The following is a 26,766-nucleotide window of genomic DNA, read 5'->3' as shown; positions in this document are numbered from 1 at the left end:
TGTGTGTGTATATCCATTAAAATTCACTTAAATGATACTTATGGACCAAATGATTATAGGACCACCATATATTACACATTTTTGATTAAATACTTCTACCTTCTTTGTCCTCTGGAGCCTAATCAACGTATGGTCAAATAGTAAAATCTGGGAGCTTATTAAAAATCCAGATTACTTCCTGACTCTACTGCAGACCTCCTGAATTACTATCTACATTTTAACCATATACTTTTGTGATTTGTACCTACATTAAACTTTTGAGGACTGCTTTAGAACAGGGTGTCAACAAATCATGACCCAGCCGCATGTTTTGTAAATAAAGTTTTATTGGAACATAGCTACCTCACTCATGATTTATTTTCATGACTACTTTTCCACTACAACAATGGAGTTTAGGAAAGCAAAGACTTCATAGATGACAAGCCTACTCTATGACCCTCTAAGATAAAAAGCTTGCCAACTTGTCTCCTGTAGAACTTCTACTATCTTCACTTCACACAGTCTTCCTCAGACTGCCTCTGCCCCCTTTGCATTTCCCTGTCACCTTAGAGAGCAATAAAGGAGAAATCAGGCTGTTTTTTCATCTTTAGAACCATGCTTCACTAAAAACACACAGAACCCTCTCAGATGAGCCATCTTGCTTTTCCTTTTCGCTCAACTTACAAACCTTCAACCCCTATCATGTGTTGTTTATATCTTGGTGCACTGCAACCTTTTTTGCCTACCATATTTATCACTTAGCTCTCTTACTGTTGTTTCATAAAAGTCAGTACCAATTTTTTCATGTAGCTATGAAACAAACTTTTGAGAGACTATGGTTTCTCCAGACCAATGAGCAACATTCTTTTCCCTTAAATGGGAAATTGAGAGGACTTAATCTGGAAGCTTTTAGAGTACTACTGTAATTTCATTTGTGTGATGTATCAAAATATACTTTATGGCTCTTGCTTTTTTACTTAGTTTATTAATATTATAGTCCTCCTTAAGTAGTTCCTATACCTCAACCCTTACCATTCTAATGCATCCTTCATGTTGCCAACACAGTTCTATAACAAGTAACATAGTTATATAACTACACTGTAAAGGAGATGACATTGTTCAAGAGCCTTTAAGGCTCCTTATCATATATAGAAGCCCGTGTTCCTTAGCATGTCGTTTAGTATCTTCTACAGTCTGAATTATTTTATAGACTTAGCATTCACTATAGCCTTCTACATATGCTATTTTAAAGCACAGAAAACTATTCTCCATTGCCTGCCTAAGTATATTAAACAGGCAGTCAACTTGCTGTTCATTCACTTTGGCCATGATGGAGCCAAATAGCATAACAACTAAGCATGCTATTTCCCTTAGTAAGGAAGCCTATTAGGGTAAATAGAACAGATGACAGTAATTTTGTCAACGATGAACAGAAATGGGCTCTCAGAAGTCATTGAACCTAAGAAGAGTCATTAAGCAGAGTAAATGACCTGTGAGGAACAATTTCTCAGATTCAGGAAGATACTACATTCTTTTTTATTATTTAAAAAATTTTTTTTTAATGTTTATTTATTTTTGAGAGAGGGAGAAACAGAGCACAAGCAGGGGAGAAGCAGAGAGAGAGGGAGACATCCAAAGCAGGCTCCAGGCTCTAAGCTGTCAGCACAGAGCCTGATGTGGGGTTTGAACCACAAGGTCGTGACCTGAGCCAAAGTTGAATGCTTAACCGACTGAGCCACCCAGGCGCCCCAAGAAGATACTGCATTCTAAAACAAAAACACAAGCTGCTATAAAATAAAGGCAGTGGACATGAAACGAATTCTTGGAAATGTAAAACATATGATTCCCTAAATTCGGTTCATAGAGAGCCCTCATTGTAAGGGCTGAATTCTAGACTTTTGAAAATAGTTGAAAATCAAGTTTGTAACTGGGAAGAATTAGGAAATTATTCTGTGATGAAAGTAATGCAAGAAATAAATTGAGACTGGACCCAAGAAAATTTATGAAAGAAATTTAAAAGATATTTCAGAAGAAGAAAAACAATGATGGAATAGAAAGAAACTTTATATTCAAAGTACTTAGTAAAATAAAAATATTCCAGGGACGCCTGGGTGGCTTAGTCAGTTAAGCGTCCGACTTTTGCTTGGGTCATGATCTCGCGGTTCGTGGGTTCGGGCCCCGCGTCGGGCTCTGTGCTGACTGCCAGCTCAAAGCCCGGAGCCTGTTTCAGAGTCTGTCACTCCCTCTCTCTCTGACCCTCCCCTGCTCACGCTGTCTCTCTCTCTGTCTCCTAGAAATAAATAAAACATTTAAAAAAATTTTTTTAAAAATATAATAAAATAAAAATATTCCCAAAACAAAAAATTACAATTTCTGAAAAGAACCTACCAAGTACTGGGCAGAAGTGTTGAGAAATATCACATGCCTAGACACACCCTGATTATTTGATTTTTGATTTTTAATCCAGTTATAAAGAGAGCTTCAAGGAAGGAGTTAGGGCTAATATGGATTAAAAGCCATTTTAAGTGGCATTGGCCTACTCAAAAGTAGAGTTTACAAATAGAGCAATATTCACAGAATTCTGATGGACAGTGAATGGGAAGTAGGTATCATTATCTAAACTGTCATTCCTATTTGATGGCAAAAGAAATATTTTTTTAATGTTTATTTTTGAGGGGGAGAGACAGAGACAGTGTATGAGTTGGGGAGGGGCAGAGAGAAGAGGGAGACACAGAATCCAAAACACACTCCAGGTTCTGAGCTGTCATCACAGAGCCTGCCTGAAATAGGGCTCAAACTCAAGAACCATGAGATTATGGGGCTCCTGGGTGACTCCCGTCGGTTGAGCGTCTGGCTTCAGCTCAGGTCATGATCTCACGGTTCATGGGTTCGAGCCCCACGTCAGGCTCTGTGCTGACAGCCCAGAGCCTGGAGCCTGTCTTTGAATTCTGTGTCTTCCTCTGTCTCTCTGACCCTCCCCTGCTCAGTCTCTCTCTCTCTCTCTCTCAAAAAAATAAATAAATAAAGCATTTAAAAAAATTTTTTTAAAAAGAACCATGAGATTATGACCTGAGCCGAAGTCAGACACTTAACAGTTTGAGCCAGCCAGGTGCCCCAAAACAAATATATTTTTAACTGTGCAGAGATTTAACACATTCCAATATATCCTTTCTGAAGACCATACATTGGTCTACTCCAGAAAACATAGTATAAATCACAAAAAGGATAGATCTTGGGAAAGTATCTATAACAAACTTAGTAAGCAGTGGGTTAATTTTCTATTATTCACCTTATCAGTCAAATTTTTTAAAAGACAATAGAGAAGTATATAAAGCATATGAACAAGTCACTTTACAAAAAAAAACTATGTGTAGCCAACAGTCCTCACTAATAAGTGAAGAAATGAACATTAAAATTAGCCCTTATTTTGTATACCAACAAACATATTTAAAATTTTAGTAGTATGCAGTGTGGACTAATGTATAAGAAAATGGATGTGTAAATTTATAGTACCACTTACAACTAAATTTTGGCTTCATCTGCCAATTTTAAATGATGCCACTTGATAAAACTTGATAAAAAAGGTGGCTATAATAAGTAAAAAGTGTAACTGTGGAACTGTATATTATTCTAATTTTTTTTTAAAAGCCCTATATGTGTGCATGTTTGAATAATCATAGAACTGATTTGAAATGGGGCACCTCAGATTGTTAATAATTGCCAGGCAGGGAGATGGGAGAAGTTCAAAGTAGACATTTATTTTATAAACTGTATGTAAACAAACATTATTTTTGTAATCTAATTTTTTTAATGTTTTTTTATTTATTTCTGAGAGAGAGAGACAGCGTGAGCAAGGGAGGGTCAGAGAGAGAGGGAGACACAGAATCTGAAACAGACTCCAGGCCCTGAGCTAGCTGTTAGCACAGAGCCCGACGTGGGGCTCGAACCCACAAACCATGAGATCGTGACCTGAGCCAAAGTCGGATGCTTAGCTGACTGAGCCACGCAGGCACCCCTAGTTTTGTAATCTAAAGATCATCCTTTTCGATCTGTGACATATACTCCCCCATTGTGTAGTAACTCAAATTACCTTGAGTTTCCATAGTGGGAATTCATTTACTATAATTATCTGTGTTTCATTTTACTTTCTCCTGTTGTTTGCATGTTTCAGTTATTGAATATTCTGGAAGTCCTTAAATGAACAGTTTTCTATTTTATATATACTAAATGTTTATCACATGTCTTAATGTGTAAATCCAGTATCCTGTTTTTTGAGTACTTTTAGAGAATACATAGACTGTCCTGTTGGTGAGTGTAATACAATATGTGTCTGATGTGTGTTTCTTCTGTGTCACCTGGAATTTGTTTAAGCAGCAGCTAAATGTTATTCTGAACTAGATCCATGCATAGGTGAAGTAAAAGTCAATTTATCAATTAAATGTTTAAGATCAAAATAAGAGATTCACAGTGAGGGTATGGGTAGATATATGCTTAAATACTTAATTTTTTTTTCTCTCAGTTTGGAATAGTTGATGCTGATGGATATTTAAGCCTATATCAAACGAACTGGAAATGTTGTCCAGTGACTGGAAGCATGCCTAAGCCGTACCTGGTAAGCCAAACTTTCTTATCTTTAAACTTTTTTGAATTTTTATTTTAAAGAAAACAGGAATATATATTTGAGGCAACAAATATTAAAGCCAAAAAATAAAATCTTTTAGTTCTCTGTATTCAGTTGCTTTACTATAAGCTCCTGTCCTTGTAGTAGAAAATTACTCTGTGAGATATAAACTTCTTGGTCTCTAGTAACTTGGAAAATTGACCTGTATAGAACAAACATGGTACCTCCAGAGACCCATGTGGCCTGTGGGTTACTCAGGCCCTTTTCCAGCCTTTGTTCTACTATGAACAAAGTAGAAAGGATATGTTATAGCTGGTACTATTATTTTCTTGTCTATGTCTTAAAAAAAAAAAAAAAAATGATGGTCTCTATTCAGGACTGCACAGGCTTCATGAACCTTTTGCTGCTTCATAGAAAAGTGAGTTTGGGGCAGGGGGTCGAAAACACTGAGTTTCTATTTAATATATTCTTTAGAGAAGCCCTTTATAGGACTAAACAGCACCTATTTAAAAAGTTAAGAAATGGGTTAAGGTTCTGGTAATTCACTCAAGGTTAGATTCTGGAATATGGTACTGAACTAAGTGAAAGCAAGCAAGGCAGGGATGGTTGGGGAGAGTACTTTAAAAGAATATTTTTCCTCATGTTTTCACTAAGCAAAGTTAAGATTTAAATATGTAGGTTTACATACCCTAAGGATCTGCCTTTTTTTTAACATCTAAAAAGATAAATTGGATTCAAAATGTACATTATTGGCTCTGTGGGGTTAAAGTGCATTTTGTTCTCTTTAATGGCATACCATCATCTAGCTCCACTGGTGGTGAAATGGAGTGGGGAAGTGACTCAAAGGAAGAATCTTTGATATGATAATTTTGACATACTTAAATCATTTTTTATTGAAGAGAAAGATCTGAACAGCTATAACTTGGAAATCTTTATAATTTGCTAAACCTCTTATATTTAAGAGGAATATACAGAAACATTGTAAACTTTCTAATTTTGTTGACTATTAATAAAATGTTTTTAGTCACATATTTGAAAAATTAATTAAGGGGCACCAGGGTGGCTCAGTCTGTTAAGCGTCTGACTTCGGCTCAGGTCGTGATCCCACAGTTCATGGGTTCAAGCCCCACGTCAGCCTCTGTGCTGACAGCTCAGAGCCTTCAGCCTGTCTTCAGATTCTGTGTCTCCCTCTCTCTCTGACCCTCCCCTGCTCACACTGTGTCTCTCTCTATCTCTCTCTCTTTCTCTCTCAAAAATAAATAAAACGTATATAAAAATTTTTTTTTAATTATCTAAAAAATATTTCTGAAAATAACTCATTTTAAGATAATCTAAAATTCTAGTTTTTCTTAAGAGAAAAATTTTCACAAATATTCTAAGAGAAATATTTAATGTTTAACCTCCGTTTGTTTTCTTTTGAACTTTTAGATGAACTAAAGTAAAAGGTCTCATAAGGATTTATAATGCAGCTTGTTTATATGGTCCAGGGCAAGTGTGTGTGAGAGAGAGAGAGGGAAAGGGAATGAGGGACAAATCAAATGTGGCAAAATGTTAAAGATAGGTGAATCTGGGTAGAGAGTACAGGAGAGTTCTCTGTTTTGCTCTTGAAACTTGTCTACAAGTTTGGGGTGGGAAAAAAGACAAGGGGAGTTAAGTAAGCCACATATTACATGATCCCTTATTGATTAATGCATCTACTTGGTTATAAAATTGTAAGTGACAGCAATAACATTTGTTTCTTCATAACCATTCCAGACCTGGCAGTGTCATAACAAAACAGCCAACGATTTTGTTTTCGTTAGTTCCTCCTCTTTGATAGCTACAGCTGGTCTTTCAACTGACAATAGGTAAGAGATTGTAACGGAAATGTAAGTGTGTGTCTCTACAGCTGGGCTTTATTTCTTACTTGCTTTATGTTCTTATGTCTCAACAATGTTTTCACAGTTGTGCTTTTCAATATTTTTATTATAAAGACTTCATTCTTAGAGCGTTTTTAGTGTTCTAATTGTAAAGCTAAGGAAATTGTGGTGACGTTAAAATCAATTCCTTCTGTATTTTTAATATTCTGATGTCTTTTACTTTAAGACTTTCAGAGAAAAATGATTTGATAGTGAAATTAACTTTTCTCCATATTATTCCTTATATGTTAAGAAGGCTTGAGGGAAAGAAAAAATGTTATTTACTGACCCTGCTCTTTCATTAATCCTCACAGTGGCTCTCTTAGCTACTATCAGTGTTTCACAATAAGAAAATGAGAAACTCAAAGACTTCTTAGGTGTACGATAGCTAGTAAGTGGCAGCCTATCCCCATCTCCCCCCAAACCTTAAATATGTAAGAAAATATCTCCTCCTTCCTCCATCTCCACACCCCCATGTTTTACTTCTCTCACACAGCTGAGTTCTGAGGTAAATGTCTACTGAGGTTACTGAGTTTTTCTTTTTATCTGTGAGGCCTCACTTTGTGCTAGAAATTGGATTGTAAGAATATGGAGTCTTCAGCCCATCTTCCATAGAAATCCTTATGTATATTGGTGCCTCTTTTGTAACTGATTGAACCGGAGTAGAAGTGCTCCCATTCATAACAGAAACATGTTATTTGTGCTCTGGGAAACTCAGTGTATCCTGCTATTGGTATATGTCAGTCCATTTGTTACGTTAAAGAATGAGAGGATACAAAAGGTAGTTTCCACATTCAGACTTCATATAGTATTATTTGTACATACATGTCAATCTAGAGTTATTCCGTTTTGTAAGTAGTTTTTTAAATTTTGTGTAAAAATTAATCATACATAAATAGATTTGTTACTTGTATTTGAGGTTTTTGTTAGAGCAAGATTTGAATGTTATGTAACTATATGAAACAAGCTTACTTGTTATTCTGTTAATTTTTGTGTTGCTCAAGAAATAATTTTTTTTTTCAGAAACATATGTTTGTGGGATACTCTTGTAGCACCTGCCAATAGTTTAGTCCATGGTAAGTTCTGAAAGCATTTTTCAAATTTTGAATGTCACAAATATCATGAATAAATTTTTAATGGATTTGTCTTTAATGACAAATTTATTAGCCTGTGAGGTTTATTTTGCCCACAATGGCCCAGATTTTAAAAGCAGAAAAATATAATGTATATAATTGACTTTTCTCTGTACTTGATGAAGGACAGTTTACTTTGAATCTGATAGCCACAAGTCATCTCTGTGACCAGTCAGTTACTGTACATTATTATGTCCATTCTCTCCACTCCTATTCAGAATTATACTGTGAGTCCTAACTAATGCAGTAAGACAAGAAAAGGAAATAAAAGGTATACATTTAGAAGAGAAGAAATAAAACTGCCTTTATTCACAAAGGACATGATTATGTAGAAAATCTTTATTTTTAAATTTTTTTAATGTTAATTTATTTTCTGAAAGAGACAAAGTGTGAGCAGGTGGGGGGGTGGGGGTGGAGGGAAGTATAGAATTTGAGGCAGGCTCTAGGTTCTGAGCTGTCAGCCCAGAGCCTGATGCAGGACTAGAACTCATGAACTGTGAGATCATGACCTGAGTCGAAGTTGGATGCTTAACTGACTAAGCCACACAGGCACCCCAGTTGTGTATAAAATCTTGAAGATTATTGACAGAAAAAAAACCCCAAAGCAAAACAAAAATAAAATAAAAGTTTTTGGAACTAATGTGCAAATGTAGCAGAGTTACAAGATACCAGGTCAACGTACTAAAGTCACTTGCTTTCATATATACCAGCAATGAACAATTGGAATTTGAAATAATAGCACCCAAAATAATGAAACATAAATCTAACAAAATATGTATAGTCTCTATTGGGGAAACCTATAAAAAAGATAAAAGAAATCAAAGATTTAAATAAATGGAGAGATAGTCCATATCCACAGATTTGAAGACTCAGTGAATGTTATTAAGATATCACTGCCTCTCAACTTTGGAGACTAAATGCAATCCCAGTAGAAATCCCAGGAAACTGGTTCTAAAAATTTATGTAGAGGGGGCACCTGGGTAGCTCACTTGGCTAAGCATCTCACATTGGCTCAGGTCATGATCTCGCGGTTCGTGAGTTCAAGCCCTGCATCGAGCTCTGTGTTGTCAGCTCAGAGCCTGTGTCTCCCTGTCTCTCTGCCCCTCCCCCACCACTCTCTCCCTCCCTCCCTCCTTCTGTCTCTGTCTCTCACTCTCACACAAACACAAAATAAACATTTAAAAAAATAAATAAAAATAAAAATTTCTATAGAGAGGCAACAAACCTAAAATACTGGATACTGAAGAAAAACAAACTTGAAGAAGTCATACTACTACTGATTTCAGGACTTACTGTGAAACTGCAGTAATAAAAATATGTTATTGACTTTAGAATAGAGATCATGGAACAGAATAAAGAGCCCAGTTATCAACCTATGCATATTTAGTAGACTGATCATTAATAAGGTACAGAGGCAATTCATTGGAGGCAGATGCTGTTCAAAAAATAGTGCTGTAACAATTGGATGGCAATATATAGAAAATGGAACCTAGGTACAAACCTCACCCCTTTCATAAAAATTAATTCAACATGAATTATAGATCTACATGTAGATACAAAGCTATAAAATTTCTAGAAGGAAATAGAGGAGAAAATCTAGGTGACTTTGGGTTTAGTCATGAGTTTTTAGATACAGCACCTGAAACACAAACCATGAAAGAAATGATATATTCAAGACTTTAAAAACTGACTCTCTTCTCAGTATCTTAATGGCAAGTAAGCTTATGAAAAAGTGTTTAACATCACCATAAGATCCCGCTCTATAAAATGGCCAAAATTAATGATTCTGGAATACCAAGTATTGGTGAGGATATACAGAACCTGAAGCCCTCATGATTTGCTGAGCCTAAAATGATACAGCTGCTATGGAAAATTGGCATTTTCTAATAAAGTTAAACATGTACATAGCATGACCCAGCAGTATATATTTTTACATATATGCCCAAGAGAAATGAAAACGCATGTCCACAAAAGGACTTGTATAGGAATAATATACAAGATATATTAATATATTAATGTAATAAAATTTAGCAGCTTTATTTGTAACAGCCCCAAACTAGAAACAACATAAACACATCCAATAGGAAACTGGTTTATTTATGTAATAAAATACTATTAAGCAATAAAAAAAAAAAGCATAGTCCACTGATAACGTGTGACAACATTCATTAACCTCTTAAACATTATGTTGAAGGAAAAGAAGCCAGTCACAAAAGAGTATGTACCATAAAATTTCTTTTATGTGAAGTTCAGGAATGGGTAAAACTAATCAGATAGAAATCAGAATAGTGATTGCCTTTGTGGGAGAGGGGGTTGCCTGCAAATAGGCATGAGGGAACTTTCTGGGATGATGAAAACATTCTGTGTCTTGACCTGAATGATGGTTATACAGATGTATCCATTAGTCAGACTTCATCAAGAGTGTACAGTTAGAATTTCTGCATTTTATTCTGTGTAAGTTATATCCCTAAGGGCTGGTCAGATTCAAAGAATCCTTCCCCATAATTTTTTCTTTAGATTCTTAGAGTAATTATAACCAAGTTTTATTGAGTACTTAGTATATTCTAGGTACTGTACATGTTTTAAATATATCAACTGATTTAATCCTTGCAGAAACCTATTAGGTGGCCTGGGTGTTCTCTCTCTCTCTCTCTCTCTCTCTTTTTTTTTTTTTTTAACAAATGATGAAACTGAGACATAGGTTAAAAACAAATTCACCTAAGGTATTCATTGAAATCCATGCAGAAACCAAGATTTAAATCTTGACAGTCTAACTCCCAAATCTTCACTCTTAATCAGTATGCCATTGTCTTTGAGCTATTTACAGACTTTTTTTTCTTTAAGATTTGTTAGGATCAACTTTTTTAAGAAAAAATTTTCATTGTATTTTTGTTTTTTCTGATACTTATTGATATGTCCTCAAGTTTCACCATTTTCTTTTTTGTATTGTGTAATCTCTTAATTTCATATAGTGAATTTTTCATTTTAACATTGTAGTTTTTAATCTCTGCACTTTTTATTTGTATCTCTCTTTTGATGACTTCATTTCTTTATCTACTAATTCCATCACCTGTGTAATTTCTGGGTTAGTGTTGGTGGATGGATTTTCTGCCTTTTATGGTTTGTATTTTCCTGCCTTTTTGTATGCCTGTTGAGTTTTACAAATGCCTGCCAGGCATTACAAATTTTACCTACTTCTGAGGCAAAACCACCTGTGCCTTGTGAATTAAGAGATTTTCCATTATGGCTATTGGAAAAAGGCACCCAGACCAACTCGGGTTCCCCTTGTGCCATGGCCAGAAAACCCTCCATGGGCAATCACGGGAGCAGTTGTATGGCTCTCTCCCAGTTTGCTTCCCATCTCTTAGAGATCATTTTTCTTTGCCTGATGTCCACTGTCTCAAACTGTTGTTTCCTATATATCATTTAAATTTTTAAATGGTTTGAGGTATGTGGGTAAATTGGTGATCTCTCATTCTACCTTGGCCAGAAGCCAGAAGTCTGTTGCTTTTACTATTAAATGGTTTTACTTTTTAATTTCTTTCACTTTAATTTTAATTTTCAGCTTTTACTTGCCATGATAGTGGAGCTACTGTTTTAGCATATGCTCCAAAACACCAGCTGCTGATATCAGGTGGCAGAAAAGGCTTTACATGTGCATTTGACCTTCGACAACGACAGCAGAGGCAGATTTTCCAGAGCCATGATTCTCCTGTTAAAGCCATTGCTGTTGACCCAACAGAAGAGTACTTTGTTACAGGATCTGCGGAAGGCAACATAAAGGTAAATACGGTAACGCCACAGTGTCTACAAAATGAAGAGAAGTCTTCAAAAACCTTAAGTCTTTAATTGTATTAATGATAACCAGTCTATTTAAATATGTAGAAATATTTAAATATTATTTCTACATATTTAAATATGTAGAATATTTAAATATTCTACATGCTCCTTTGTAGCCAGCATGTTAGTTCCTATTTAATAGATCTTTTAATGAATGTAATATTTAACTTGAAATTGTCCGTTTCTCAGTTGTTTTCAAATATGCTTAATTAATTTGCAAAAGTACTTGATTTTCCACAGATATATATTTCATACATTAGAATTACTCTTAACTCCCATTTTGAGAGTTACCAAATTCAGTTTCAGATACTGTGAAATACAGTAATATTTTCCTTTATCCTGAGTTACTCTCCCTTTTTCATTTACATAGCATTAGCATCCAGCCACTCAGTGTCTGATTCAGTTACGAATGTACCTTGATAAGCCCTGTGCTTCTCAAACTCCACTGTGTTTAAATCTTAGAGGTTATTTAAAATGTTAAACAGCTTTTTAACTGCATCCCATCCCAGAAATACTGTTGCTAGCACCCAATATGCATTTTTATAATACATACTTGGCAGTTTTGTTGGAGGGTCCTCTGGCTGCACTTGGAAAATCTGTAGGGGTAAGTCAGTTTAGACGAGTCCCTAAGTTGTTGTAATGGCCAGCAACCCACTGAACGAGTGTACATTCTTAGAATCCATTAAGTTAACCCCTAGTGACACTATTAAGTAAGAATAAGTTGGTGGGCGGGGTGGGGGAAGCCCGGGTGGCTCATTTGGCTAAGTGTCCGACTTTGGCTCATTCGGTTGGGGAGTTCGAGCCCCACGTCAGGCTCTGTGCTGAACCTCAGAGCCTGGAGCCTGCTTTGGGTTCTCTGTCCCCCTCTGTCTCTGCCCCTTCCTTATGCTGTTTCTCTCTCCCAAAAATGAATAATAATAATAATAATAATAAATAATTTGGGCTACTTTTTTTAGAACCTGCATATTATTTTCATAATTATCAGCCAGAAAAAAATTAACTAGAATTATGGAATTTTGAAAAGGCTTTTTTTAAATGTTTGTTTATTTATTTATTTTTGATTTGAGAGAGAGTGCAAGCTAGGGAGGGGCAGAGAAAGAGAGGCAGACACAGAATCCAATGCAGGCTCCAGGTTCTGAGCTGTCAGCACAGACCCCAACGTGGGGCTCGAATTCACAAACCACGAGATCATGACATGACCTGAGCCAAAGTTGGACACTTAACCAGCTGAACCACACAGATGCCCCGAAAAGGCTTTTCTAAAAATCAGATACATACACTAACTTCCAAACAAAATTATTTTTCTTCCATTTGAAGCTAGTTTCTTATTTGAACTGCTTTCCATTTAGAATAAGTTGTATTAGGTTTTAGTTGTTTTAGGTTTACAATTAGTTGTATTAGGTTTGTTTTTTAGATTAGTTTGTGCTCTGATTCTGAGGATTATTATTTAATCAAGTAAAAAGAGATTTGAAAGTATACCACATAATATTCAGAAGTCACAACTTGGGGTCCCCGGGTGGCTCAGTCGGTTAAGCATCTGACTCTTGATTTTGGCTCAGGTCATGATCTCACAGTTCTGACATCTAGCCCTAAGTCAAGCTCTGCATTGAGTAAGGAGCCTGCTTGGGATTCTCTCTCTCTGCCGCTCCCCTACTCACACCTGTGCTCTCGTTCTCTCTCTCTCTCTCTCTCAAAACAAATAAATACTTAAAAAATACATGTTTAGAAATCACAACAAGCAAGTCTAGAGTAATATGTACTAATGAATTGCTTGGGAAAAAGAAAGTTTTAAAAAAAGGAATCTCAATCAGGACTGTTTGAGTTTCCCTAAAATTAAAATGGATGTCCCAAAAGCATTTAGGTTCTTCACATATGTGAAGATGCTTATAGGTTACTTTGTAATAATTTACTTTAGGAATAGATGCATTTATTTTGGTAGGGGCTAAAAATAGAAAAGCTTATAAATTAAGTCTGCTGAAGTTGTGATAATTTATCCTGCAGGTGGAACATTGTTTTTCCTTTTCTGAAGCCCTCTTTTCAGTGGTTCTAATCCCTTGCTGAGTGTTATAAAAGATTACCCCGTTATAAGCTACACAGCACAAGCTTTGCTGAGAGATAAGAAGTCTTGTTGTAGTCCCTACAATATTACAAGTTTGTTTAGCTGTGTACACTTAACCTCCTTGTGCCTAAGTTGTCATCTCTGATGCAAGGTTTAAATTACCTTCCTCTTTAAATGGATAGATTTTGAAGAATGTGATAATAATTTGGGAAATTGCAACATAGAATCAAGAGGTTATGACCTTAGGCCTACACAGGGGTTTTTTTTCCCATACTTGTTTTAGAAATTCCTTGTTTGCATAAGAAAACAGGCTTAAATTTTTCATTTGTATTTTTAAAGTAATCGTCAACCTCAGTTTTTAATTTTGTTTCTAATATCTTTCAGATTTGGAGTCTATCTACCTTTACTCTTCTCCACACTTTTATCAACGAACATTCCCGGCAGTCCATTTTCCGGAACATTGGAACTGGAGTGATGCAGATTGAGACAGGGCCAGCAAACCACGTGTTCTCATGTGGGGCCGATGGCACAATGAAGATGAGGATACTGCCAGATCAGTTTAGCCCACTAAATGAAGTGTTGAAAAATGATGTGAAATTTATGCTCTGACAGTTTGACAATAGGGTGTGTAATTGATTACCTGTTCCCTGGAAGTGGCCAACACATACAGTGTACACTGATCACTCTCTCTCTCTGCCACAGATAAACTAATGCTTTTTTGGTTTCATACTTATTTTATGGAGCTTTGCCCTTGATGCACTGATGCCTTAAAAATTAACAAGGTCATTCAGAATTAGACTATGTCGCCTAAAGTAGAATGTATAAGTAATACTGTAATAGTACATATTTATAATATGTTATACTGAGTACGTCATAATGTTAAAGGACTTTTGTTTCTTTATTGTTGATAAACTCTTCTGCAGATATCTCTGTATGAATTTCTTTAGCAGTAAAAATACCCTTTATGTAAAGGCAGTTGACATCAGTCCTCACTTGACTCAGCACACTATTACTTTTTTCATACATATGCATCTCAAACTCTTCTATTAATTAATGGTAGATGATAATTGGGTAAGAATAAAAAACATAATGAACATATTCATTAGAAACTGTCATTGGGACTTCAGTCTTATATAAAGTTCTCCTCAGTGTCCTGTCTGGAGCCCAAGTGTGTGTGTATATATGTAATATATCTTACACATCTTATTTGAACTTAGTTTGTGTATATATCAGAGAAAACTACAAGTCTTTTCATGTGTTTTTGTGCCATAACAATTACTGCCACTAGAATAGCAACTTTTTTTGCAGCTGTTTTTTTGTTCTTAGGTTTTGAATTCCCATCCTAATTTTCAAATAACTTCAGGAAGACATCCAAGATTATTATTTAAAGTTATCTTGAGTCACTTAAGTCTTAGCAGGCAATAATGATTCTGTGTTGGCATATATGAGACACCTAAAAGTAAGTTTTTGAATTTGTCAAAGAATTTTTGAGCACCAAACATTTTACTTACATTTCTTTTTCCTTTTTAGGTGCTTTTAGTCTCAAAGTTCTAAACACCATATAGCAGTGTTTTTAGAAACAAATGTGAAGGCAGTCAAATTAAATAGATGATATTTACAAATGTAAAATACCCGCCAGATCTACCACTGATAGAAAATAAATTAAACCTTCTATTTTATTATTTTTTGCCAAAATATATTATTTTACTATAAAATATGACCAAAATATTAAAAATGCACAATGCTTTTAACTTAAATATGCTAACCCTATTTCTGTCTGTTCTGTGCTATACCTTTTTCTGATTAAAAATTACAGAAAACTTGATAAATACTTGATTTTAGCCAAGGAGACTGGAAGCAGATGGGACTAAGTGTTTAAGGGACAATGATATACTATTTAGCTTAAATATATTTTGTTAATAGTAACTATAAAAACATTTTTATGTAACAAAATATGGACAACTATTACCTGGGAAACTGAAGAAGAGTCAAAGTGAAGAAATGAAGGGCTGGTAAAATGAATTTTGTAATATCCTCAGGATACTTTTATCTTAAAAGTATATTGTTAAAGATTTTGTAAATTGTATTCATAATTTTAAATGTGTTAAGCTAGTTGCAGTGAAAACACTGTCATTAATTATGTAGAGAGTTTATGTGCACATAATAACCTGTATCTTTAATTGTGCAATAACAATATGTGACTATTTTGCAACGGATAAATCTGTGACGGCATTGCAAACAATAACTTTGATATAGGTAAGCTTAAGTTATTTTTCAATAATTTCACAAATCAGGATTCAAAAGGCTTTAAACACTTTCAATGAGATAGAAAATTTATTATGCTTATTAGAAAAAAAGGCATTGTGGATGAACAATGAAGCATTTTAATTGAGGGTTTATACGAGTAATAAATTATGTAAGCCCATATGTATTTACATCAGAGTCATAATATTTTAAATAAACAATCATGCAGTGACTTTTTTTTAGCATGGTACTGTTTTAAGTAATATTTATGCAACTTTAGTTGACTTAAAGTATACATGACATTTTAAAATAGAGAATTTCTGTATTTATATTTGGTAAAATATAGGAAGGATTAATTTTCCTAAATACCTTGCTTTTCCTTTTCTATAATCTTGTTAACTTAATAGGTAAGCATTATTCAAAACTGGGGAGAATAAAAAGTAAGAATGTATATTTAAATATAAAATGATGTACATATATGTAAAATTTCATCCACATTAATGGAATGGATACATCAAGATACATTTTTTAAATTGTGTTTTTTCTGAGAATGTGGCTTTGTCATGATGGAAAAATTTACAACATTGCAAGTCTCATTTTCTGAAATGTAGGATTTTTCTTTTGTAGAATTATGGATGATCAATTCCTTCTTACTATCTTGCTCTCTTTGTTTTGCCCAAACTCATTTCTCCTTTTTTTTAAAAATTACTTTAAAAAAATTGCAAGACTTTCTCACCCTGGTCTCAACGGTGAAAACACATACAAACATACCCATCTAAGAAATTTGTTAGATGACCTTAAAGTGATGACCACTTTTTTTTTTTAACAGAGTTGCGAATGCAGACAGATATATTTTACTAAACCAAAAAATTTAATGTCATGGCAGGGGACAACTGTCAAAGTTAAAAGAACAGGTAGACTATAAGAAATACTTGTATAGTAATAGGGAAGTTATTAATAAGAAAAGAACCTTAAGATGGTAAGTTATTGGAGAAATCAGCTCATAAAACAGGACATTGAAAAAGTCAGCAAGTATAAAGTATGTCCATCCTCAGTAATGGTTAAAGGAATGTTGGGGGGGCAGGGAAAGCAGCAGTGTGATACCACTTTTCATCGATCAGATTCATATAAAGTCAAGTGACAACATCAATTTTGGTCAAGATGCAAGAAAATGAGCACCCTGAAATATTGCTGCTAGAAGTACTTTCTGACAGTGTTACCTAGATTCTTGTCAGCATTGAATACACATACTTTGACTAAGCAGTCTTGAGCAATTATCCTATAAGGATAAAAGCAGCCTTGCACATATATATAAATACACAGATGTTCATTGAACTATCTGGAGGGGGAAAAAAAAATCCCCTGGAAATCTAAATGGTAATTTGTACATAAATGGTTGAATAAAATGTCATACATCCATGCAATAGAATATCATCTCAACACTAAAGTAAGGTTAAGTTTGTATCTGCCGACCTGAAAAGTAGTTAGTGAGAAAATTTTCTAAGTAAAAGGTATAATATCCCATATTGTTTTCAGGGGTGTTTTTTAGTCCTGTATGTATGTAGAGATAACGTATGGAGGAATACAGAAAAGTTTACATGGGAGAAAGGAAGAAGGAGGTAATATTTTCCTAAAACTCCTTTGAACCCTACGGAGCAACAGGTTGTGTGTGTGTGTGTGTGTGTTAGACAGACAGACAGACAAGCTCTGACTTTAAACCATATAGAACTTAACGGCTTTGAGAGCTGCTCTGTTGAATGAAGTTCTTGTCAGGAATACTCTCTGAGCTCTTGAGATATTTTGATGCTTGATATTATTAAAAGTAGAAAAGGTAAAATGTCACCCTTTGGATTACTTGGAAAAAGTTGAACATACATTACTTAAATGTCCTTGTCAGTCTTTTAGAAATGTGTATAGCTTTTGCTATAGTTAATTTCAAAGCTAAACAGTTTTTCATGACTTTTTTCCCCTTCTGCTTGCTTGGTTGTCTCTTGTATGTATTTGGCCAGTAATTCAGAGAGAGAATGCAGTTAGAGTATCAACATGGTTTCACAAAGCTCCTGGAAATAAGAAAAATTTCTTAGGTTCTCCTACAGCAAATACAGATGGGTGATAGAAACAATTGGTGTGACAACCCATTTGCTCAGTAGAGATACTTGTGTGCAAATGTCTACTCAATGTATAGGTATCACCTGTGTAGTAAAAATTAAGCACTACAGTATATGAGACCCGGATAAGTGCTAAATACATTTTAAAATGTATTCCTCGGGGCGCCTGGGTGTCTCAGTCAGTTAAGCGTCCGACTTCAGCTCAGGTCATGATCTCATGGTTCGTGGGTTTGAGCCCCGTGTCAGGCTCGATGCTGACAGCTAGCTCCGAGCCTGGAGCCTGCTTCCGACTCTATCTCCCTGTCTCTCTGACCCTCCCCTGCTCATGCTCGCTTTCTCTCTCTCAGAAATAAAACATTAAGAAAAAAAATTTTTTTTCAAAAATCTGTATTTCCTCCCACATGCACAATACTTCCCCAAACTCCAGTATTTTCATCCTACTATTGCTTCCAGGTCAGGCTTGAGCCCCAGGATTCCATTGTTAAAATCAGGTCCAAGTGTGTATTTGACTCCTTGAATGAGGGTCTTTGTGTAGAGTACTTCTCAAAGACCTATGAACCAATGAGACATGTTATGTGCCTTGCACACAACATATATACAGTTGTGAGATCATATGGCTATCTCCCATTCTAAAAGGAGAACTTGCAGATATGGTAGTACCTGGTCCATAGAGATTCGGAAGTGTAACTGGGCACCAGTCACCATTCCCTTGAGTAATCCTCTTCCCTGGAATTAATTCTCCACTGCTCTTGCCTCCACCATTGAGCTGATTTTTTTTTTAAGCACTGAGCCTTTTCCTATAAAAGTGGCCCATATTTTTAACTGAAAAAGAGTGTCTGCCTATTTCTTGACAAGAGAAGTTTCAGGATTCAAAGTCCTCTTTACATTTTATGGTATCTATCCCTGTCTCTTACAGTTGAATCTAATAAATTTGCTTTTAAAAGCTTTCTGTGTTTCTTATATATTAACATATAATCCGCTCGGAAAAAAGCCACACGCATACTGTTTTCTCAAACAGGCTCTTAACTACCTTGAGCTACATCCAAAATTGCTGTAGTGTACCACATTAAGATTCTTAGAAATTCCATGATCTCCTAAAAAGGATCTACATGGCACACCATGAAATCTTTCTGAGATCTCCACAAAAGGAATATAAACACAATGTTGGCTATGTCCCTACCCTGAGGCCATCATAATTCACTACAATATTGAATAATTTTTTAAAAATAAAACCATTGTTTTATTTAAACAAATTAATAAATTTGTTTATATTTGTTATTTGTTTAGCAAATAACCATTGTTAGGTAGAAAGACCTGTGTGTACACATATACATACAGATAATTCACACATAGAAGGAGCTAGCACATCAACTCTTTACTCTGAAGATTGGTAATTGGAGGGAAAGTGAAGTGATTGCAGGAGAACAGCATGGGAGTCATAGCCCACCACGTGGGGGTGCTGTGCTGGCAGTATTCCAGAAGTAAGGTGGGAGCCTTTATTGTTCATTTTTTAATTTAAATTTAAAAATTTTTAATGTTTACATATTTTTGAGAGAGAGAACATAAGCAGGGGAGAGGCAGAGAGAGGAGATACAGAAGCTGAAGAAGGCTCCAGGCTCTGAGCTGTCAGCACAGAGCCCAACACGGGGCTTGAACCCACAAACCATGAGATCATGACCTGAGCTGAGGTCGGACACTTAACGGACTAAGCCACCCAGGCGCCCCAAGACTTGTTTAAAATCAAGTGCAGGCCTGCCAACTTGGACTAGCCATTTCATGGGTAAGTATACAAGAGAACTCCATAAATAGAGCAGGAGTTTTATACCATATTTGTAGAAAAAATCTTTTCAGAGTAGAATTGTGTGGCCAAAGACAAAACAAAACAAGTATTTGGGATAGGCACAATTGAGATTTGAGATGTTCAAAAAAGATAAAATAATTGAGGTGAGGAAGAAACCACATGGATAAGGAGTCCAGTCATGCAATCGCAGAAAAATAAGGGTTCTAACAAGGGGCAGCAGTTTCATTTCTATACAGAATGGCTCAAAAGTTGAACATCTGGAAACATGCAGAGAACTTGGTTTCGTGGGGAGGGTAGGTGATTGAATTGGCTAAGATTGTGGATAGTCATCATTTGATGCAAGCAATAGTTCTAGCAACCCTTCTTCAGAAGCAGTGTGTTTTAGTTACTATGTTATAGGAGGTAAGTAATTCTGATTAAATAGTGAAAAATACTCCATGATGAAGGTATAATCACTAGTGATCTATACTAGCTGTCAGTGGAGATTGTGGTCTATGGAAGTAATAGGAAAGATCACTGATCCCCAAATTTGTATTCTGTCCTCGAGTTTCTAGTCTGCATGACATGGACAATTCTCCTACCCTACCCAATCTGCACCTCGACTTTTTTTGGAAAAACATAAATACTCTTTACTCATATTATGACCTTAGGGACAAGATTATGTTATTATAATGCTTTGAAAAGAGAAATCGTACTGGAAAGAGTTGAAGCAGTGAGTAGACAGATACTGATATGGGGGGATGGTGAAGTTGTAGCCATGTTTTGAATCAGGTACATTCATTGACAAACTTCCATGAAATTATAGTTAAAGCACAAAGGATACATAGGTATTATTCCCATGGCTGCATTTGAGGTGCACATCCTCACTTCAGTGCTCTTAGCATGCTGGGAAATGTTAGACCATATCTTCGTTCTCTCTTCACACTTCCTGAAATGTCCTTCTCTCTGCCTGGAAAATTCCATTCATCCTTTCTGACTTAGTTGGATGGAAGCTCTTTTGTGAAATCTTCCCTGTTCACCCAGGGAATATGAGTCACTTCCACTCTCCTCTCAGAGTATTTGTGTATACCTTTAATTTTTTAATTAATTTTTTAATTTTTTTAAATGTTTATTTTTGAGAGAGACAGACACACAGAGTGAGAGTCTGGGAGGGGCAGAGAGAGAGGGAGACAGTCTGAAGCAGGCTCCAGGCTCTGAGCTGTCAGCATAGAGCCCAATGCAGGTCTCAAACTCACAAGGAGTGAGATCATGACCTGAGCCGAAGTCAGACGCTTAACCATCTGAGCCATCCAGGCACCCCTATGCATAGATTTTTGTTGCACAAAACCATGGTTCTATGCAGTTATTTTCTTACACTTAAAAAAGGGGGCTGACACTGAGTAAGGAAGAGTTGGGACTTCCAACAAGAGAGAAGAGTGCAGGAGAACTGGATCAGAAGATTTTTAAAAACCTACAAGTTTGTCTAAAGTTAGTTCCTACTTTCATCTGGGCAGAAGCGAAACCAGATATGCATAGAAGTATTTCCAGCTACCCCCTACTCCATATATTTTATAGGGTGTTGGGATTTTGGTCTGGGAGGATTCATTAATCCAGATGGAGCTGCAGTTATTTAAAACTATGTTTAGGCACTCAATAACGGACTAGGGATTAGATGATACCTAGTTTGTAATACTTTTTTTTTTTTTTTACGATCCCACATTGGAAATATACAAGAGCTAATTTGAAAATGAAGTGATTCAAGTGTCTATTTGCTCAATTAAGAAGTGAATTACGTTGTTAATTTCTAAATATTATTACACTTGAAGTAAGATGGAGTCCTCAGTCTTTACCAAAGATAAAGGGAAGACTAGTAGTTCTCAGAAGACAGCAATGCAAGTTGCCTGAGATTGTAGAGTCCCCTTCCCCAGCCCCCTAAAGTCAGCCCTGAGGGTGATGGCCACTCTGCATTGTTTCTACTATTAGCACCTGTGGTCTGTCAGGTCTAGACAGCCCTAGTAAAGTGGGTTGCAGTGAGAGAAGGTGGCAGAGTCCATGGAGAATTTTTAATTTTATGTCATTTAAAAAATCTTAGCATTTTTTAAATGTTTTTTTTTTAAATTTATTTCTGAGAGAGAGAGACAGAGTGAGCAGGGAAGGGGCAGAGAGAGAGGGAGACACAGAATCTGAAGCAGCTCCAGACTCTGAGCTGTCAGCACAGAGCCCGACGCGGGGCTCGAACCCATGAACCGCGAGATCATGACCTGAGCCGAAGACGGACGCTTAACCGACTGAGCCACACAGGCGCCCCAAAAATCTTAGCATTTTTATGTGTTGCAAGGAAAGTCTAGAACTTGAGAGGTTGAGGATAGAAGAGAAGGGATAGTTAAGTGAATGTAGCCCATACAGATAAAAGGGAGAGCTCGCAGGGGATGGGGGTGGGGAGAGAACTCTTGAGAGGGTTTCCGCTCTGATCCACTGCGATGAGAAGAAAGTCAAAATGAGTGGATGCAGATGGTACTGTTGCTAGCTCCAACAGGAAGCTGAGAAAGTTCCCTCTTGATGATCTGTATATATTGTACGGACTAGGAAGTAGTAAGATGGCATATCAAGAGCAGGAAGGGTGAGGGGTGGGAAAGATGTCTCAAAGAAAGGGGTAAAGATTGAACCCTTTTCATTCTACCCATGATGTAGGAGGATATCCAGGCTGCACGCCATGATGTAGGAGGATATCCAGGCTGCACGCAGACTTAGCTGAGATTACAAGTCATGAGTCTGCAGAGAATCAAGTTTCACTGTTGAGTAGTTCGTATGGAAAATGAGGATGGCTAGAAAGATTTGCCAGCTGAGCACAAGGAGAGGACTTGAGGTACTGGAACAGGAAGCACTAGCACTGAGTGGCTGAAGTGCTGGCTATTGGGGTTAGGCTGGGTAGGAAAGGAAGACGAATGGGAGAAATACAAGTCTATGTGAGGTTAAAGGAAGAGTCAAAAGTTAGGAGAAGGATGAGAGACTATGGTTAGAATATAGAATAGTGAAGACAGATGACAGAATCTTTTTATACAGATAAAGATAGAAGGGGCTCTGGGCATTGCTGTTTTAGGGTGCAGTTGGGAACATGGGAGATTATAGAGAAGCAGTGGTAGCGGTTACTGGGGTCGAGGTTGTAGACACCACGACATCCTGGCTGACTTGCGGCAATCATGGAGACGGTCTTCTCCTCCTGTCTCATACAGCTGGAGCAGCCAGGTCTCATTAAACACTTTGTGCTTTGTCCTAAATCATCCAGTTTACCCAGGGCAGATACAATACTAGAATTCTGGGTGGGTGGTGACAAATATCACTGCCCATGGGGATTCGTGGATTGTTTCTAATTATTTGGAGGTGGGGAAGGATGGGAGTGTACGAAGTCTCCATCTTAATTTCGTTGCATCACTGCAGACTCAAAAAGCGTTTAGAAAGCAAGTGCCTTTGTCCCTCCCTCTATTAGGCAGCACCACCAAAGACTGAGCTTGCCAAACCAGAAATCCTATGAATCAACCTAGATGACTCTCCTTCCCTCAACCCCCACATCTCATCCATTTCCAGGGCCTGCATGAGCCGCCTTCTTTCCAACCACTTAGTTTAGGCCTTCAGCGTCCATATTCATTTCCTATAACTGTCACAACAAATTACCACTAATATAAGGTTTTAAAACAACATGAATTTATTATTTTATGGTACTGTAGGTCAGAAGTCCGGTGTGGGTCTCAACAGGATAAAATCAAAGTGTCACCTCAAGACCTGAGTTCCTTTTCAGAGGCTCTAAGGGAGGATCCCCTTTCCCTGCTCATTTGGTTTCCTCACAGAATTCACTTCCTTGTGGTCCTAGGACTGAGGTTCATATTTTTTGTTGGCTCAAGTCCAATCCCAACTTCAAGAGGCCACCTGTTCCTTGGCTCCTAAACCAGGTCCGGTTACTTTCATACTTTGAATCTCTCCAACTCACTCCTTCAAGTTATAGAACTCACATGATTATCTTAGATCCACTCAAATAATCCAAGATAAGCTCCCCATCTCGTCGTCTTTGAACTTAATTACATCCGCAAAGTGTTCCAGAGATTAGGGAGTGGACGTCTTTCCTAGATTCTTTATTCTGCCTACCACAGTATCCCAACCTGACGTATTTCAATAACTTCATAAGCAAGTTTCCTGGCTCTGGCATTCCCTATGCTGTTTTCAGATTAATCTTTCTAGAACAACTGACATGATTAAAATGCTTCTGGATTTCTACTAACCCAGGGTCAAGTTAACGCTCTTTAGCTCCCATAGGAAGAAAACAAAACAAACAAGCAAAACAACCAAAAAACACTTGGATTTTTGTCCTCTTTTGTTATTTTGCTTTCATTCCAATCTATACTTCACTTTTCCCCAACTCTTCTTAATATTTGAAAAAAGTTTCCTGTGCCCATTTCTCCATCTGACTCATATTCCTTCTTCTAAACCCAGCTCAGACATCAATCACCTTCTTCAGGAAGGTTTTCCTGACACTCCCTTCCCCATAGCTATAACCACAGGATAGTGTACTCTTCTCAATACCCTTGAACCTTGCGAATATTCTTATTTGGGCCATTAAACACAAATGCGTTGTGATTTTCTGGTCTATTTCACCTACAAAGTGTTTACATCCCTGTCTCCTAACCATACTGTGCCACTTCCTAAATGTGTAACATTGAGCAGTCTGTTTTATTTCACTATGACTTCTCTTTGCAAAATGAGGTAGCTATGTACGCTGTTGTGAGGATTAGAATGCTGACTTGCACATAATAAGTTTTGCTAGTATTAGTATTCCCAACCCTCTGCACAGAGCCACCTTACAGCAGGTGTTTAATGGAGTTTGTGGTATAGATGGATTCATTGTGCTCCCATGAAGGTCAGAAACTTCTTGCACCACTACCGTGGGTCGGGCTTCTCAGCAGAAGTAAGGCCTAGTTCTGCCCCATCCCCAGGCGGAGAGCTAGCCTTTGGCCCCAAGCACAGTAGAAGTCATAGTGAAGTCCACGGAAGGGACTGAGACCATGCTAACTCCCTAGAAACCAATCAGCCTTTAACTGCAACCTCCGCGAATGGAAAGCAGGAATCATGAGTGGGTGAGTGCATCAGACACCGCCGGGTAGGCTTGATGCTAGTATAGGCTGAACCTCCCCTCCCCAGAAAAAAAAAAAAAAAAGGCAGGTGGGGTTGTGGGATTTGGGATTTAGGGGGTTATATATAGGGATATTTCTCATCAATACTAGTGACAACAGACACCAACAGTCACGCGTACCTGTTTCGTGCTAGGCACGGTGTTAACCATGCATGAGCTCATTTAACCGTCTCAACACCCTATGAGGCTAGTATTTCATTTTTACAACTGAAGATACAGAGGCCCAAGCGTGTCCCTCAAGCCATCTGGCCCCTCGTGCATAGGTCTCTCATTCCATTCGGGATCCAGCTTCCAGACCGCTGCCTGGCCCTCTTCCACGTCCTATGGAGCGCCTGCCGCCCCACCCGGGGTGTCAGGTTGGGTTCGCCCAGTCCAGAATACCCGGCTCCTCCTCCCAGCCCAGAACCTCCTAGATCATTCACCTAGCTCTGCCGCTCTACCTCTCCCACGCCTTCTCCACCTTTCCTCTGCTTTTCCCGCTGGCTCAGTCCCGGGACTCCTAGCCCCTCCTCCCAGCTCCGCCCTCCGCCTTTATACCTCCTTCTGGCCCCGCCCGCGGCAGCACAGCTCCTCCCACACCCTGCCTCGGCTCCTCCTACCTGGCGCGGTCTACCCGCAGCCTCCTGGCTCCGCCTCTCAGCTCCGCTCCGACTTTCTAGCCACGCCCACACCCCCGCCCATGGCCCTCCTCCATGGCCAGCTCTGCCCCCACTCCCTTAGCTCCTNCAGGCCCGCGCTCTGCTGATCGGTCCGCGGAAGCCCGCGAGCGTTCGAGCCACTGGGGAACTCCGCGCCGTCAGATCACCAGGTTCGCCTCTGTGTCCCGGCGCCACCGCGCCCTCCCTTCCGAGTAAGTGCCTCCCGGGCGCGCCGGTCTCTCACACACCCTCACGGGGCTTCCCTGGCCTCTGGGCTGCGGGCTGCTCCTGGGGGCGCGCTTTCCGCTCCCCCAGACTTTCGGGAGTGAGTGGGTGTGAGTGGGTGCATGTGAGCGAGTGTGTGTAAATGTGTGTGGAGGCGACCACAGCTCCGGAAACTCCCCGGAGTTTTACCTAGTTTCTGCGTCGCAGCGTCTCATCAGACCTCCAGCTAGCAGTCCTGACGACTTGGGCCGACCCCTTAGCGTCCACCTCTTGCCCTGAGCCCCACTCGCGATTCCTTCCTTCCTTCTGTAGACGCGGTCCCCGCTGTGTTGTCACGCCTGCCTGTTAAGAGCTCATGCTGTCCAGAGGACTGACCGGGTTATCACGATGCCCCAGATTGCAGACCGAGATGCTGGCCTGAGATTGTAATCCTACCCTGCATTGTAAAACGGGCAGACTAGAGTTTTTGCCTTGAGATCGTTTGGTGGAGACTTCCTTTGAATAAGAAAGTTTGTGTGTGTCCCTGCGCGCGCTCGTGTGACACTTCAGCCCAAAGCACCTGATGCAGGAACACCTGAGGAGTGCCTTCAGACCCGGGGAGGCTGACAGGCATGCTCAAGGCCAAGCTGACCAACCAAACTTTGCCATTTCGAAAGGATGTTTATTGATTCAGAGACACAGTAATGCTAAAGCCAGCTAATTAAAACACAGCTTTCGGTAAAAAATGCAATATCCTTCGGGATCATGGGAGGAAGGGAACAGTAGCTGAGAGCCCGTTCTTGCAACAACAGAATCCTTGACTTACTTAAGACTGATAATTACATGCCTCTGTAAATTATTTTATGGGGGGGGTCAGTACTATCTCAATGTAGGGTACATTTCTGCATTTAAGAAAAAGTTAAGGGCGCCTGGGTAGCACAGTCAGTTGAGTGCCTGACTCTTGATCTCAGCTCAGGTCTTGATCTCACAGTCCTGTGTTCAAGCCTGATGTTGGGTTTCTCACTGGGCATGAAGGCTACTTTAAAAAAAAAAAAAAAAGGTAATTGATAGCTGCTCTGT

The 26,766-nt window shown here is 38.2% G+C and overlaps 2 protein-coding genes across 3 annotated transcripts in view; both read left to right on the top strand.

The window, feature by feature from the left end:
* Positions 1 to 16,007, top strand: part of DMXL1 (Dmx like 1) — a 127,959-nt gene extending 111,952 nt beyond the window's left edge. For both annotated transcript variants that reach the window (XM_077746362.1, XM_077746361.1), the window contains 5 exons: positions 4,499 to 4,591; positions 6,356 to 6,447; positions 7,522 to 7,574; positions 11,197 to 11,414; positions 13,915 to 16,007. In XM_077746362.1, the coding sequence (XP_077602488.1) occupies positions 4,499 to 4,591; positions 6,356 to 6,447; positions 7,522 to 7,574; positions 11,197 to 11,414; positions 13,915 to 14,139 (681 nt within the window). In that variant the 3' untranslated portion in view covers positions 14,140 to 16,007. The remainder of the gene's footprint in view (positions 1 to 4,498; positions 4,592 to 6,355; positions 6,448 to 7,521; positions 7,575 to 11,196; positions 11,415 to 13,914) is intronic.
* Positions 16,008 to 25,576: 9,569 nt separating this feature from the next.
* Positions 25,577 to 26,766, top strand: part of TNFAIP8 (TNF alpha induced protein 8) — a 130,077-nt gene continuing 128,887 nt past the window's right edge. The window contains exon 1 of the mRNA XM_077746322.1: positions 25,577 to 25,694. Coding sequence (XP_077602448.1) covers position 25,694 — 1 coding nt within the window. The 5' untranslated portion in view covers positions 25,577 to 25,693. The remainder of the gene's footprint in view (positions 25,695 to 26,766) is intronic.

This window comes from Crocuta crocuta, unplaced genomic scaffold (genome assembly GCF_008692635.1).
Source record: "Crocuta crocuta isolate KB4526 unplaced genomic scaffold, BGI_CrCroc_1.0 scaffold218, whole genome shotgun sequence".
Taxonomy (NCBI): domain Eukaryota; kingdom Metazoa; phylum Chordata; class Mammalia; order Carnivora; family Hyaenidae; genus Crocuta; species Crocuta crocuta.
Note: the sequence above shows the minus strand (reverse complement) of the source record. Positions and strands in the feature narration are given on the sequence as shown.